Source organism: Nesoenas mayeri (assembly GCF_963082525.1).
Source record: "Nesoenas mayeri genome assembly, chromosome: 3".
NCBI lineage: Eukaryota > Metazoa > Chordata > Aves > Columbiformes > Columbidae > Nesoenas > Nesoenas mayeri.
In genome coordinates this window covers 43,695,841-43,712,921 of record NC_137544.1, presented here as the reverse complement: position 1 = coordinate 43,712,921, position 17,081 = coordinate 43,695,841, and the positions used below count along the sequence as shown (strand labels likewise).

Here is a 17,081-nt window from a genome sequence, read left to right as displayed (position 1 = left end):
GAGATTATTTAGGCACTGTGAAATCCAGATTTTCATTACACTGAACCAGTACAAAAATATCTATATAATTTTTATTTCACTTGCTATAAACAATAGAAAGATGCTTATCATTGTACAATATATGAAAATTATTATTATTTGTACTGCATTTTCACTCGGTGGAGCTTAAACGGGGTCGTTATAACAAATATTTCCTTTCTGTCTAAATGTGGTGCTCCTTTCCATGTGTGTTTTCACAGAATAATTTATTTTTCTTTCTAACTTCTTAAACCCTTTTAATCCAAGAAGCAGTAAATCATTCAGTTGTAAGATAGACACCACAGTCTGGCTTGAAGTAACTGTTGGGTTAATTTGGTCCGTGTTATAAGGTTCTGGCTCAAGTTGAGGTAGTGTAATGTCTATACAAATAGTTCTTTTATTTTTCTTTATAATAGCTGGGCATTAAGTGAGGTAATTTGGAACTATGTCTACATCCTTGGTGATTTGTGATTCTATCATTTGCGCATGGTCAAACTTGCATTCGTGATTCGTTCATTCTTGGCTTGTCTGGCTGGCTCAAAAGTGTAACACTTTAGCAATACTAAATTTTCTCAGCTTCTATCCTCAGTGAGATCTGTAAACACTTTTATTTTCCGCGCTATAGATTATAGATCTGATAAATCAAAGATTAAATTAAACCTCTGCAGGGTTTTCAATCTGATTGCTAGTCTTGCTCCTTCCGTAGAATTGTATTTCCAGTCGTAACTTTTTCAATGAAAAAAGTGATGGAGCTGCTATGATATTACTTAGTGTACTGTAAAAAGAGCACACTGAATAAGGCAAGACATTTCTGGACACCATACAAATCCATTCTTTCACCGGTAGCCATCACTCCCTAATGTGACAACTGGATGAAACACAAACTTGTGCAATAAATAGGTTATGATCTGTGGTAAGGCCAGGGCAACAGAAAAATGTGCCAGAAATTCTGCCTTATACCTCCTTTCCTTGTGAATTCTTATGGGAAGGAAAGAAAAAAATCATAGGATTTTTTTTTTAACTTTTCTCTAATTGGAGCACAATGACATAAGGAATAATGTTCCTATTTGTACAACTGCAATGTTATAAACCTGAATTATTTTGAAAAATGACAATGTTATCATACACAAAGTACATCAGGGAATCATTGAATTGCCAGATTTCCAGGTTTCAAATTCCCTAGTTACCACTACTGTGGTATAAGCAGGAAAATTATAAGCTTTCACTCTTCAGTTGTGAAAGCAGACAAGACTTTTCAGACCATATTTACAGAATTCATTTTCCTTTAAAGGGAACGACAGCTTCCAAAGTTGTTTCTTCATTGAATATCTACAAACACCAACCCTGTAAAAAAGTACAGGAGTTAGCAACATGGGCTGAAAAGTAAACATCTAAGTCTAAAAAATAAAGATAAGCAAAAGAGTGTACTAAAATCTAGTATCATCTAACCATATCTCAAAACTGGTAGTCATACACAATGAAAATTGTATGGATTTGAAGAGGCCATTATTTCACTTGAATTAAAAAATACAACTGTCAGAAGACATTCCTAACTTAGATGGCTGCTTGGCAGTTGTTCCTATTTGTCTGAACTTCTCTTCCTCTCTCTTTTTCATACAGAAAACTATGTGTTTTACAAACTGTTATATAGACCTAAAATATTTTAAAACTTTCACTGAAGGTAGCTTTGTTCTGCAGAAAATAATGTGTGCATGTAAAGACATGTAAAGAGAGTTGCTTTTAGTGCAACAATTGAAAAAAGTCTGTGGCCTACTGAGGACTATGGACAAATAGCTTCCTATTCTGAACAAATATTTCTAAACTACGTATCGTCATGAGAGAACCCGCAGTCAATAGAAACCTGCATACACACAAAGGGAAGATTCAGAAGAAAAGCATTTATAATACTATCATACCGAAAATTAGTCCTGAATTATGTGCTCCTGATGATTGCACTCAAAGAACTGTTATCTTTACAATGACACAGGAAGATGTTTAAGCAAAGCAGTCACACTGCTCTCCTTTCTTTCTCCTTCAGAGGTATTTTTAGAGCACTTTACAGAACTTACTAACGTACTTTCAGTAAATTGATCTGATCAGTAACTCATAGGTTTAAACAACTCTAACTTTAATACAGTGAACTTAAATCTCCAGAGGGAGACAATTAGATTATTGACTCTTCCAGGAGAAATTCAAACTGATTCACATGTTTGCTAGAATTACCTTCTTCAAATACTGTCCTGCCAGGTACCCACTAATTATAACCCAATAAAAAGAATAAGTGTTGGACAGAGATAGTACTTCAGGATAACTATGCAAAGTTAATAGCAACACACATTTTAAAAGTGAAGATATAGATAATGAGCATGCATGCTCATTAAGTAGAATAGCATATTAGCCAGCCTGCATCCATGCAGAAATGATCTGCTAGGTCATGCAAGTCATCTTGGTTGAGGAGAGCTCTTGGTAGTCTTTGGGTTCTTCACAGGAACCAGCTGCAGGGTGAATAGTCAATGAAGCTGATGCTACTGTTCCCAGGAAAGAGTGAGGGAACTAATGTGAGGGCATATCAGCACAGAAGCACTGACTGAATCTGATGTATTGAAATGCCAGGTATCTTTTTGTAAGTAATTGTTTTATAACTTTACAGAAGAGCTTCATGAAAAGTTGTTTATGTATGAGTTAGTGTGTTACTATGTATTTAGTAAATACTAACAATTTTCCATTTCATGCTGTTTCTCAAGGAATATGAAAGGTAACACAAGATAAGGACCAATTGTTTAATAAATATAAATCACAGAAGTCATCGTAGGATCAAAGAGTGGTTTGGGTTGGAGGGGACCTTAAAGATCATCTAGTTCCCAGCCCCCTGCCATGGGCAGGGACACCTACTAGACCAGGTTGCTCAAAGCCCCATCCAACCTGGCCTTGGACACTTCCAGGGATGGGGCATCTACAGCTTCTTTGGGCAGCCTGTTCCAGACCCTCACCACCCTCATGGTGAAGAATGTCATCAACTTTTAAATCTTTCAGGGAAAGCTTCTTTCAAAGTTAATTATTTGCTGTAATCAAATAATAATTAAATCTTACTGTTGCCACATAATATGCCACTTCATCCTTGTCCTAGAAACAGCTGCTTATAGCTTAGTTATTATGCAGACAGTACAAGTTGAATAATGCAAATAGAAGTTCTGATTCATAAAAGGGGAATCCTCAGGTGAAATAGTTGTAGATCAAATGCATTTGTTTCTTCTCCCTTTAGACTCCAGTCTATTTCTTCATGTTCAGTTTATTTCATAAACTGTCAGATAGTGTTACTGCTTGTCTTGATGGTTTAGTATTTTCTCTAGGATTCATATATTTGCTCTAACTGTGCATATTAAGGAGCTTAATGGTTTTTTTTTTTTCTGTAACAAGAAATTATTGTATTTTGACTTCATATTTAAAAACCTGTTACCAGGGTTTTGGTAGCACTACCGAAGTTTTGATTTCTCCCCTTTTAAACAGCAGTTGTGAGTTAAGGAATAAAACTTTTGTTAGAGATTTAACTTCTATAGATTCATTAATATGCAACATGTATGTAGTGCATTCTGAAAAAGAGAAATGGTGAATGATCGTGCAATCCTTTGATCATTTCTCTGCATTTCTCTCAGTCCTCATACATACTGAAGTCATGTTAGATTTTTTTGTTTAAGGAATAGGAGTAAGCTCACTGATGGTATCTTCAACCTCCCTTTTTTTGTGCTGCTTTTCTCAGCTGCCTGAATGGAGGCTTCTCCCACCTTACCTTGTTCTCATAAATTTTGAAAGACAATCAGTGTTCTTTAAATGAGCCAGGAGAACAGATTCCGCAGTATGATTAATATGAATGAGGCAGAGGAGGATTTTTGCCTAGCTGGAACTTAAAGTAATTTAGAAGGTCAGCCTAAGAATTACACTTTTGGATGTTTTCAGGAAAGTTAAAGAACAGTTGTTTTGAAAGTAATTGGATTGTATTAATCACATTATAGTAGTACTAATTAAAGTGCCCTTCATTGAAGGCTGCAGCAAAAGATACCTTACTTTGATTTAGGTGTCTGTGATATCTGTGGTGTCTGAGCACAGACACTCATCAAGTGAAGCTAATGAGGCCTCAAAATTAGGAGCTAGTACCATACAGGGTGTTAGGACAGTGCAGAGAATGAAGGATGGGAATAAATGGCTCAAAACAGTGAACAAATATGATGATGCATTCTGAACAAACAGCAAGTGCTGTCTTATTGTGAAATCCACAGAAAGGAAATTGCAATGATTGCGTCTTACACTCACAAGCATGAAGTTTTGCTGTGGTAAGGTGATCATGAGAAATATACTTGAATAGCCTGTTCCTTTTCTGTTACTGGAGGAAAATACATGATCGTCAAAAACTGTGTTATTAGTGGGGAAAAAAAACCCCACCAAAATTCAAAGTTGCCAACAGTGTCTTCAAAATGAGGAAATATGAAAGAAAAATAAGTAATTTACAGAAAGAAAAAATAGATTATCTTACCAAGTGGTGGTGATCTACTTAGTCTGTTGTAGATGAGTGTAGAAATTGGAGATCAAAGAAAATACATAAATTGATGTTTCACTTATCAAAACATAATTTATTGTCAGCTAATTGTCATAATCAAGCTTTATTACTCTTTTTCACTTGCTTTTTTTAGACAAAATAAGAAAAACTCTAGCTAGAGGCCTATTAAAAATTTAATACTTTGATTCACATGGTATTGGTAGTTCAGGCAAAAAGCATGCAGCTTATAGTCTTGATGACACTAGATGCAAGAAAAGGGTAAGGAAGTGCGTTACCTTTTTTAAGTCTTTAGCTGAAATACCCTGAAGCTTGATTAAATGTTTTTTCTGCTACGTAAGCCTCGCTTATTAAAATTAAGCAAGACATTTTTCTGTGTCAAATTGTGACATTTTTAATGTGTTTTAATCAAGAACTGCGTGAAAGTCAAGGTATTTAAAGGAGAAATATAGGAGGCAGCAAGCTCAGCTAGGAATTTATTTAATATGTACTGGTTTAGATGCACACACACATGTAAGCAAAGCTCATAAATCTACAGCCCTCTTGAGCAATAAGGGAGGGGAAAGAAAATCAATTCTAATCAGGAGACCAGAGCCAGACCTCATAATAACAACTTCTCCATACACCTGAGGCACTTAGTAACGTTTTGTATAAATTTTAAGCAAAACCTTTAAGTCTGTAATAGAATAGGATAGGAGGTGTGTAAGTTCTTTTAGTTTCACTTCTCTTATTTAGTAGTTGCTGGTTTTGTTGTCTCTGCAACCATTAAAATTCATATTTAAGAGAATAACCATGCAATTCATTGGCACAAGAGCTTAGAAGGTTTGTTTGCAACTGTCTTGCCATTAAATGATATGCTGTGTGAGCAGTATTCCAAGCCATCACTGAGATATGTATTTTTTTAAAAAAATTAATTTTCTCAAGTGTCACTTCATAAAATTGAGTTACTTCATTGTTCTTGAACTAACTTGCCTTGGACCTTTGTAATTTAAAATGCCCCCAAATTTATGGAAGGAAAATTAATTCAGTTTCTTTGGAGTTAATGCAATCATTGAAGATAGTGATTTGATTAGCTTGGCGTTTGTTTTTTTCCTATGTGAAAAGTGGGCTGTGAGTTTTTCGCTTTAAAAAGTCCGACATCTTTTGTGTTGGAAAAGAAATTATTTAATGTGTCTCCAAACGGGTTACTGTTTAACCTGGAAGTCTAACACTTTATAGATTCAATAAATTAAAGACAAAACCCATGAGTTTTAAATATTTCAAAGATATTGTGTTAGAATGTGTGGTAGATTTTAGAAGCATGTGAACATTCTTTCTAAATGCAACTATATGAATCCATTTAGGTGTACCTGTGTATTTTTAAATGGTTGATCTTAAGCTTGTATGTACTTGAATTATAGTCAGACTAGCATTGCCGTATCTTAATGTGTTTTCTGTCACAAACTTTTCCACTTCCTGCTCCTTTTTCCTATAGTCACAAGTTCCTTTCTCTAAATTGGTGAAATTGTACTTCCTAAAACTGTAAACCAATACGGTTTCCTTCCATATATAGTACAAGGTTTTAATCTTCTTAGTTTCCCATTTGTAAATTGCCCTGTTTTTCAGTCACAACAGTCAACATAAGCAATCAGGTTACAAACAAAGGTATGTAGTTTTTAAATTGTGGAGATTTGACAACAAGATTTGGCTTTTTCAGCTACAGATTATAATATTTAAAGTGTTATTTTTTATATTGAATAATTGCCCTTTTTGAAAAGTAGTTATTTTAATATCTGTAAAATTCTCATGTGACACCAGTACTCTACTAAAAAAGTGAAATTTCTGATGGTTGACTTATCACATAGGAAGATTTACTTTATTTAAGACAAAAGCTGATTACACTTCTAAATGCTTACACCACATTCTGAATGTAATCAAGATCAATCCAAATTTGTTTGTCACAGTTGTTCTCAGATTTGCAGCTGAAGTGAATTTTACATATGCCTGTTTTCTGTGAGCTTTGTTGTTGATAGACCATAAATGCAAACCCGGGTGCATTTGTGTTCTTTATGAAATACTTGTTTCCATGCGCTAGCTCATAAATAATAAGCTTCGTGAACTACCCTGCCACTTTCTCGATTTCTTATTTGTTCATTTTTAAGCACTACAGCAGTTAATTAAATTTGCCAAAAAATCATGTGTAGTTAAAAGCAGAGTTTGATGTCTTTTAAATTAATAGTAAATACTTACTGCTAAAGCAAGAAAGATCAGATATTGAGAAGCTGGATAATCATGAAGCTGAGAAATGTGTTTTTCCTACAATATTTTCCCTTTCATATGCTCCTTTATAATTGCATTTCCATCCTCCTATTTATTTCTGTGTTTGCAGAGACTTATTGTTCATGTTTGGCAGTATGCCAGTACTGTGAACCATATTTTGCTTTGCTTTATCCACTCCCTATCTAACTTTCAGTGCCTGTGTGTCAGGTACTACTAAATGTGAAGATTAAAAATAATAATAATAATTTGATCTAGAATTAATTAACTGTCATATGCAGGGCTGAAAATAGAATGCTAGTCAAAAAATACTTAACTTTCAAGAAAAGTAGAGATTCTCTGCTGACAAAGATAAATCTGTTTTAGGGAAAGATTAGAGTCATAGTTACCACAGCCCTTCTGCTGTCATATTCATCTGCAATCAGTTTTGGAAGGTAGTGAGTGTGGTAGGTAGGAATGTGGAAGAGATGAGAGGAAAATCAGAGGTGTTTGTGGCAAATCAGGGACATAGAAACACGAAAATCTTGAGAAACCAGTAGCCAGGTGTGAGAGTAGAGAGATTGTATGTAGCATGTTTTCTGACCTTACATTTAAGCTCATATAAGCTTGGTTGATGGTCCTTTATTCCAGTTTATGGCAGGGTTACTGGGCATTTCCTCCTGTCATCTTAACTGTACTTTTGGTGAATACTTGAGCTTTAGCCCAAAGCCTTGTTTGTGAATAGATGGACAACTGTTCCCCTTGGGCTAAAATGACATGGCCTCTGGTGGTTTGGGTTTCCTCTTGAAGTGGCTGGGTTTCTTTTTTCTTTCCCTGTTGCTTTGGAAGACACACTCCAAAATGACTGGAGTTTCACAGTTTAGAGTTTGGAAGGCAGGTGTGTTAGATTTTCTTAATTTTGACTCAATAGTCAGTTCAGGTGAAGCATGATAAAACTAGCACCCAGAAATAAGGGAGTTGTGCTTACGGACCTCGCACACAGTGGGAGGCTGGAGGACCAGAGGTTTTGCAGATTTGAGATCCCAGCCTCTTATGCATGGGGAAGGTAAAAATGAGGGGCAGATGAACAGTTTAATTCTGTACTATTAATTTATTAATCCACGCTTGCCTAGCCGATGCAATGGCTGGTGGTGGGGAAGGGTATCCCCTCCTTAATGTAAAGTATAGTGTGTGATCTGCTGCCTTAAGCCTGTCCTAGCTGCCTGCATAGCCTGAATTAGTTGATTTACGGAAAAGCAAAGTGTGAGTTCTCCGTTTCAGTGTTCATACTAGTTACCAGTAAATTCAGATCTCTGTTTCAGTTAAGCTATATTTTTATTAAAAAAATATTGTTTTAAACAGTGAGGTGGATTCTTTGGAAAGTAAGAACAGAAGTCAAATTCATTTATGGAAAATCATGAAATACTGGCATTGATGAGAAGTTTGACAGTAATAGTAATATTTTCTTTCATATGACTCCTAATAATATTCAGTTGTCTTTTTTTCTGCATATTTTTTAACAGTGCTTGTTGTAGTGTAATTAGAAGTGATTTTAATTTTTATGCTTGTCCATTCTAGGTACAGAGATCCAGAAATAAACAGTTACGTGAGCTGTTTCCAGACGGGTTTGGTATTCATCATGCAGGAATGCTGCGGCAAGACAGAAGTTTGGTTGAGAACTTGTTTGCTAATGGACATATCAAAGTCCTAGTTTGTACAGCTACACTTGCCTGGGGTGTCAATCTTCCTGCTCATGCTGTTGTTATTAAGGTAAGAGCTTCCATTACTCTGCACAAAGGTATCTGTCTTAAGAGAAACCTGTGAAGAAGCATAGATAGCAAGATCTGTTTTGGGCCTGGAGGGGAGATGTCTGATTGACTTGAAATGTTATTTATATCTCGTTAAACTGACTCTCTCCAGTGGGAGTCTAGTTTGTATAGTAAAGATTTAAATATATCAAAGATTATGAAAGGATTAGTTAAAGTACACTTCTGAAATCATGCTATATTTGCCTAATTTCAGTATTCAGCTCATCAGGATTATATTCATGTGTATTTATGTTAATTTTTATTAACTTTTCCTCAACCAGGGAACACAAATATATGCTGCAAAAAGAGGCTCCTTTGTTGACCTTGGAATTTTAGATGTCATGCAGATATTTGGTCGAGCTGGACGACCTCAGTTTGACAAGTTCGGAGAAGGCGTCATTATTACAACCCATGATAAACTCAGTCATTACCTGACTCTTCTTACTCAGCAGAATCCAATTGAAAGCCAGTTTCTTGAAAGCCTTGCAGACAACCTAAATGCAGAGGTAACCTTTGACTGATTTAGAGAAACTAGCACACTTTGCCAATCAATATTATTTGAAACAAAAATGCAATATTGTCACACTTAAAATAACGAAAACGGAAATTCTATTATTGCTGGTAGTCTGTAGGTTTGTATGTTTAAGAGGAGTAAACTGTTACACATGTGAAGCTATTTGGGGCTTTTCACAAAAGCTAGCAGGTATTAGAAGTAGTGTGGAGGGTCAGAATACCATTAAGATAAAACTGTGGAAGCATTTTATTTTTCTTGAGATACATGAAGTAAATGAGGAAAGAAGAGTTGGATATTCTTTCCTTCACAGCAAAGGATTTATTTTTCTATGTGTTTTAATTTAGTATTAGAAATTCTATCTCACAGAAGGTGTTCAGGTCAGTGAAGAATTACAAAGACAATTGAATAATAAGCAGCTGTTGGGAGCTGGGTCAGAGAAGCTCTCTGATTGAAGTAGTGTGAAAAACAAATGGCATGGCTATATGCTACTGTTTTTTCAGGCTTGGTCTCTGTTGCTGCAAATTGTCTAGAAGGTGTGTGGATGTGTTGGATGTGCCCACCTGAATTATAGCAGGAATCTCAAGTATTCTTTCAACAGAGCTCCAGCAGAAAGTGCTTCACTGACATACCTTAAAAATATCTTGCTGGTTAGTTTAGCAAAATAAAGTTTAAAAGGAGGTGCAACAGCTCTCTATAACTAGTGAGAACTAGAAGTGAATAAGAAAAAGAAAAAAAAAAATATCATTTTCACAAAAGGGAGTATAAGAATTACTCACCCCGTTCATAAGTAAAGTTGCCTGAAATACAAGATCTGGAACAGTCTGTCTTTTAGCAGTAGTGGAGAGTCTGATTTTTTCCTATGGTGAAGATTTTGTAATAAGTGATGGTCTTTGTATGGAAGATGTGCTTACATATGAGGAAAAGACTTGACTTGATGAACCAAGAGTTCCAGTCCTATTTCTTTCCTCTCCGTTAAGAAAGTATGAGATGTAAGGTATTAATTTTCAATGTGCAATATCCTGCAGAAAGAGAGAAGTTTTAATAGGCAATGTGTTGTTCCTTTGATCTGAGTTGTAGTTCCAAAATGTACAAATTCTCTAGCAAGACCAGAATCACAAAAGCAGAAATTACTCATATATAAGCCAAAAGGAAAGGGCTTTTTGGTTTTGGTGGTGTTTTTTGTTTGTTTTGTTAGTTGTTTTGGGTTTTTTGTTTTTGTTAGTTTTTTTTTTAATTATTATTTTGTTTTATTTTCTGGGGGAGAAAGTGAATTTACATTTTTCACACTTCATGTGCAGAGGCAAATAAAAATCTAAGAGTAATTCTGTTTTCAGTACCAAAGAAAAGAGGTATTTGGTTATAGTTACAGTTCAGGATTCTTCTACCCTTCCTCCTTTTCCACTGCACAGATTTCAAATTCTTAATTTTAAGTCCCAGGTATTTACCTCACAGGAAGTATTTAGAATGGCCTAACAAAATATTTATAATGTAGCAAGTGTCTGCTCCTCTGTTTCTGTATGTTACTGTACTAGGTAGTAAATTAAGGTACCAAACTGCTGCTAGCATTGACTTTGGTGTAGTTAGCACCAAAAAAAAATTGAAGATGGAACAGAGCTGGTTGATTGTTAGAATACAAAACCATTTTAATTTCTCCCAGGCTTGTGATTTTAGCAGTGTACTGGGTTGACCCTGGCTTGTGGGTCAAGGTAAGAACAAGGAGATCACTCAGCAGTTACTTTCAAAAACAGACTTGACTTGACAAATTTAATTTGTTACAAGTCAAATCAGAGTAGGATATGGAGAAATGAAAACTAAATCTTAAAACATCTTCCTCCCACCCTTCCCTTCTTCCCAGGCTTAACTTTACTCTCAATTTTCTCTACTTCCTCGCCTTCAGCAGCTCAGGGGATGGGGAATGGGTGTTGTGGTTGGTTCATCACACATTGTCTCTGCTGCTCCTTCCTCCTTGGGGGAGGACTCCTCATATTCTTCTCCTGCTCCTGCTTGGGGAACCTCCCAGAGGAGACAGTTCTGCACAAACTTTTCCAATGTGGGTCCTTCCCACGGGTTGTGGTTCTTCACAAACTGCTCCAGCGTGGGTCCCTCCCAGAGGGTGCAGTCCTTCAGGAACAGACTGCTCCAGCATGGGTCCGCCATGGGGTCACAAGTTCTGCCAGCAAACCTGCTCCAGTGTTGTCTCACCTCTCCACAGGGCCACAGGTCCTGCCAGGAGCCTGCTTCAGCACAGGCTCTCCATGGGGTCACAGCTTACTTTGGGTGTCCACCTGCCAATTATAGCATGGGGTCTTCTACAGGCAGCAGGTGGATCTCTGTTCCACCATGGACCTCCATGGATTGCAAGGGGACAGCCTGCACCATGGCCTGCAAGGGAATCTGCTCCAGCACCTGGAGCACCTCCTGCCCTCCTTCTCCATTGACCTTGATGTCTGTGGAGTTGTTTCCCTCACCTATTCTCATCCCCCTCTTTGGCTCCAGTCACACAGGTTTTTTTCCCCCCCTTCTTAACTAAGTTATCCCAGAGGTGCTACCACCACCACTGATGGGCTCAGCCTTGGGCAGCTGCAGGTGTGACTTGGAGCCGACTGGATCTGGCTCTGTTGAACATGGGGGAAGCTTCTAGCAGCTTCTTACAGAAGCCAGCCCTTTAGTCCACCCACTGCCAAAACCTTGCCATGCAAATCAAATACAAACAGAAATTTTTAAATGCCATAGTATTTTTTTTATTTCCTTTTCCCTGCACTTAATAGTAAGCCCTCCACTAGCTTAAAAGCTGTTAAAATCACTGAAGACATGGAAAGGTAAAAAGCATTCTTTAGCACCAGCTGAGTGAGTCCAAATGGATACTTAATGAAGAGGATTAAAAAATATCAAAAAGGAAGGCATTCAAGGGAGAAAGGCCTATGTGAGCTTAGGATAGTTATGTCTGCATTAAGTATGAAACACTAAAAATTGTCCAAAAGAACAACAACAAGTTGCAGCAAATAAAAGCGGTCTTCGTCATGAAGCTTTATTTAGGTTTTTACCTAAAAAGAGAAGGATTTTTGTGTCCAGGGAATTATGTATTTCTGCTAAGTAGTTTCTTTTCAATCCTCAGGGTTTGGGGAGAAGTGCAGAAAACAGATTAACTAGTTTAGACAGAGTTATTCCTTTTCAGATTTTATGTGATGGTAGTCTTATCTGAAAAGAACAGCGTACTCATGTCTTTAAATGACTGAATATTCTGTGGCTGCAGTACAGCTGCAGCAGCTGAAGATGCAGTCAGAATTTTGTTAATAGCTGTGATAAATATTTGTTAGTAGGAATAGCAATGGAAAATGCTGAAAAGCAGTAGAGTAACAAAAGCATGAAACCACCATTTTTTTGTTATCTGATAGGCGTGATGTTACTTATTCTTCTGTCATGACATGCAGGAAAAATTAGCGCCTGCCAGATAACAGAAAATCAATACTGTAAGCAGTTACAAGGAGCTATTGTGTTGGTTTTTGGGTTTTTTTGGAAAGCAACTTCATAATTTCTTTATAATTGAAGTCAATCTACACTTCTGGGCTGATTTGATCTAAGTTATTGGAATCCTCTGAGAAGGATACAGGCATTTTAGAAATTGATTATCTGGACATGAGTATTCCATAGGCTGCAGCATTGTGGAAAAAATACATTTTAAAAATGTGCCATTGTATTGATCGGTAGATAGTCTTAAGGAGCACATTCAGTTTTGTTCATCTTTTATAGACACTGTCCCTTTGGCAGTAACAATAGCACTAGGTGGTGATGGAATATGTGTTTATTGACTGATTTGTTACAGAAATCTAGACAGTAGGCTGACAACCACTGCAATCTTTGTCATAGCAGAGCCTGTTGTGAGCATCAGGAAATCTGCACTGGTACATAACAAAATGATATATTTTAGGGGCAGAATCTGCTTTTATTACAATTACTCAGGAAATCCAAATGCTTATAAGCATTATGTAAAGAGAAACCGGTTAAAGGCCAGAAGCACTGCTGAATTGTTCTTAGACAGATCAGAAGCTGAAAGAACTAGTAGAATGAAGGCAGCAGTTGTAAATATGAGAAGACTCCATGTTTCCACAAGGATATGAAGACCAGGTCTCTTAGCAGAAGTAGGTAGGTGTTAAGAATGAGACAATGACTCTGATATTTGTGGTAATACAATATGAAATCCCAGCCACACAGTCACTAAGTGGAAGACAGAGCTTTGAATTTTGTACCTAGGTTTATGTGGCACAGGAGAGAAATTTTGGGTAATGATGCAAAAAAGATAAGGTATTTCTAATTCTCATTTCAAAATTTATTTTCTAGAAGCAGAAAATTTTCAGAGGAGGTAGACAAAGGAATAGATCAGCTTCTGTGAAAGGAAAATGCTAGTTTACCTCCACACTTCAGGCAAGAAGTGACATGGCAAAAGATTACATCTCTGCTGGGGAAAAAAAAAAAAAGGAAATATTGGCTGGGATGAGTCAGTGGCAGGTTCAGAATACATGAAAGAATGCCAGCTGGATGGTTAGACTGTGGAACCCTTTGCTGCAGGGAGTTGTATCTAAAACATAGAGTAGTTCAAAAACTGTACAAAAATTGAATAAAAATCCACTGAAAGATATCAAATGCAAAGGTAATACATTTCACTAAAGACCATGAGATGCAATAGTTTAAGAATTTGAGATAAATTGATAAGGTGCTTTATTTTCATTGCCACCTTCAGCCCCTCAGCATTTGCAGTCATCTAATCTCAGAGACAGCACGCTGGCTTTGATGCCCCAGCACATTTGTTCTTAGGTAAGCTACAGAGTAGGAAAAGCTGAAATACATCCAACTTCACTGAGTTGACACCAAAATTAAGATATTTAGCTTGTATTTCAGCACCTCAATCCACTGAGAACTTCCTCTTGGAGATTTGTTTCAAGTTTGGGGTTGTTTGGGGGGTTTTCTCTTCTAAAATGAGCAGAAGAAGAGTAGGTGGTCAGTGTTGATTAACACAGGCATGGAGATGATTCCCTTTTCCTTTTCTGCTGAAGTTGTGCCATTGGACATAATGAAATGTAGAAGTAATAAAATAAAGTCAGTTAGGTTGCTTAATTGAGAGGAGCGAGTCCTGGGTCAGTTGACCAGCTGGCAAACAGAAAATACCTACAGCTATATTTTCTGGAAATACAGGAAGTACTATAAGATGCAGGGGATATGGTTTAATTAGACTATAAACTTTAACTTATCTGGGAACTATCATCAATAGCTCATATGATGCAGGTCACCGTTCCTTCCCTAATTGTTTCCACCTGATAGAGCCCTCCCTGATGTCCACAGCTGGACCCCAGCTTGTTGCTGGGATGACTCCCTTCCCCAAAGAGTTTAGAAACGGCAAGGATTTGGAGTGCCAGACAGGAGATACAATTTCCCCAGGGACTGTGCCTTGCCTTCTGTTTACTTATGATTTTGTTGTAAAGCCAGCAATGGAAAAGTTGGTGACTTGTTTAGTTAGGACAAACCTCTTAATCTATTTTTTTCCTTGAAAGAATGGGCAACTATTGTGGTTCTCAGAAGATAAACCATTCCAAAAAAGAAAAGAAAATGTCACTTAGGAGCTGGGTGACTGAATGGCTGATCTGGGTATGGGGCAAAGCACAGGCTGGGGAAACTGGGGTTTTCTCCTTGGCTGCCCAGGGCCTTGAGACCTGACCTGACCTGCATGAGACCAGCAACCTCATCCGTTCTCCCCTCACCTTCCACTGTGGTGTCCACGTGATAGACAAATTGTTTGGAGTTAACACATAATGACAACTCTGATGTAGTTCAGTTGTTCTTATAAATAGTCCTTTGGTCACGTGTGGCTGGAGGAGGTTCTGTCCCACTTGGTACAGTTCTAGTGGCATGAAGAAATTATTTCAAAAGCCATACAGGAATAAGACTATAATCACTTCAGATGCTGAAATGCTAATTCAAAAGCAAATAGAAAATTGCTTATTAGGTTATTAGAAAGACTCCTTGCTCTCTTACCTTAACAACAAGTATTTAATTCATATATAAAACTATTTACTGTATGTAATCTGGCTCAATGAGACAAACATAATAGCAATTAAACATTCTTTTCTAAAAAATATGGTATATTATGTAATACATACAGTATATATTATCAGTAACATTTTAGTGCACTTTTCTAATCTGTATAGAAATATCAGCGAGAAAAACTCCATTTTTCAAAAATTAGCCCCCAAAAGCCATGCTACTTATACCTCTTTACACTTTTTTGAAAAACTAAAACACCTCCTCTGAAATCCACCTCAACTTGATAAAGTCTGTGGGATAGCATTTAAAAAAACCCAAACAAACTTAAATGCATGCTACTAAGCACATCACTCAGTGGTGGTGACAGACATTGAACAGTTAGTTGAAAATTTGTGATGCTGATAAGTTTTTTCACTAAAAATGACATGGTACAGTGAATGAATATAGTACTCAAGTTTTCGTTTTGTAAATACAACATAATTATTTGTATTTGAACAGTTTGGTGGGTTTTTTTAAAAAGTGTTGTGCCAATTGATGTGATCAGAAAATACAATGTCAGTATTGTAAATATTTCTACTAACAGATTATTCTGTCTATATCTAAATACCTAATACATGGTTGAGGAAACGCTGGAAAATATAGAACTTTTTTTCTTTCATCTTAATAAAGTGTCATCTTGTCTATTTATTGATTTTTTAAATATTATATATCTTAGGTCTTAAGAGAGGTCCTTTCCAAACTTTATAAATAATTTATTTCATAATTACTCCTAAGTGTTCGTATTAAGATAACTTCTGCCATTCGTACTGTTTTAACAAAGATACACGTTTTCAAATAATCTGTAAGAACTTGACTAGAACACTAGATGGCAGCAAATATTTAGAAGTTGCCTTTTTATTTTTTGTCTCTGCATATTATTCAGTGAATATCCATTAAAGTTGAGGGAGTAAGGAAAGCACAGTATTGGGTTTCAGTACCATATCTGAAACCCAACTGTATTTCATAGTGACTTTTTTCCCCTCAGTTTTACTTTTAACTTATGAAAATAATTGATTTGTAAGTAGTAGAATCAGAGATTTGAACATATAAGGAAAGAAGAAAAAGATGTTGCTTGTGGGTTTTTTTCCTTCTAATTGTCTGACTTCTCTGTCCTCAATAATGGGAATTTTACATTTTCATGATTGTGAAAGTGGTTGTTTGGGGGGAAATATTACTATTGGACTGCGTTGTTATGCTGTCTCAGGTTGTGTACTGAAAGATTTTGAGTCATGGAAAGAAACCAAATGCTGAAATTAGCTTAGGTAGCTAACAAAGTGATTATTATCTGTGGGCTGTTTTAGATGTTTTCTCTGTAGTAGTCTATGAAGAACTGAATGCTTTTTTAGCTACTTCAGTGCATTATGTAGCTATATACTTTGAAAACTCAACACAATGGGGCTTCCTCTGAGCTCCTTATGCTATTAAAAAACAAAATATCTCTTGAAAAATGTGTGAGAACAACTTGGGGGTGCTCCATGCTATTACTCATTGATACCAAAAAGGTTTTGCTGGACTTAAGTTATTTTAACTCAAGACAAATTTGGCTTGCATTATTGTTTTTTACTAGATATTTATGTTATTTCAGAAATAATATCTGTATTATTATTAAGGTCTACATGTTTAGATCTGAACATGCATATGAAATCACTTACAGTTGTACAAGGTTTTTTTTAGGTTTTGCCAGGTCATATGGAATGTTTGTATGGAATCCAAGCACCAATAAAACAAAAATAACTTAAAAAAATTAGTAATGGATCAGAAAAATTCAGTAGGATGGACTTTGGCTTCTTTTAAACAACCGGCAACAACCAAAAAATGTCTGTTCATGTAACATGCAGGAAATATGAAATTCTCCTGGTAAAATCAGGTTAGCTGGAATTAA

General features: G+C 36.4%; 1 protein-coding gene across 7 annotated transcripts in view; it reads left to right on the top strand.

The window, feature by feature from the left end:
- Positions 1–17,081, top strand: part of ASCC3 (activating signal cointegrator 1 complex subunit 3) — a 267,877-nt gene that overhangs the window by 156,305 nt on the left and 94,491 nt on the right. For all 7 annotated transcript variants that reach the window (XR_013921970.1, XM_080341877.1, XM_080341876.1 and 4 more), the window contains 2 exons: positions 8,381–8,572; positions 8,892–9,116. Coding sequence is in view for 6 of the 7 variants with exons in the window: in XM_080341877.1 (XP_080198003.1) it covers positions 8,381–8,572; positions 8,892–9,116 (417 nt within the window). In the remaining variant the exon portion in view is untranslated. The remainder of the gene's footprint in view (positions 1–8,380; positions 8,573–8,891; positions 9,117–17,081) is intronic.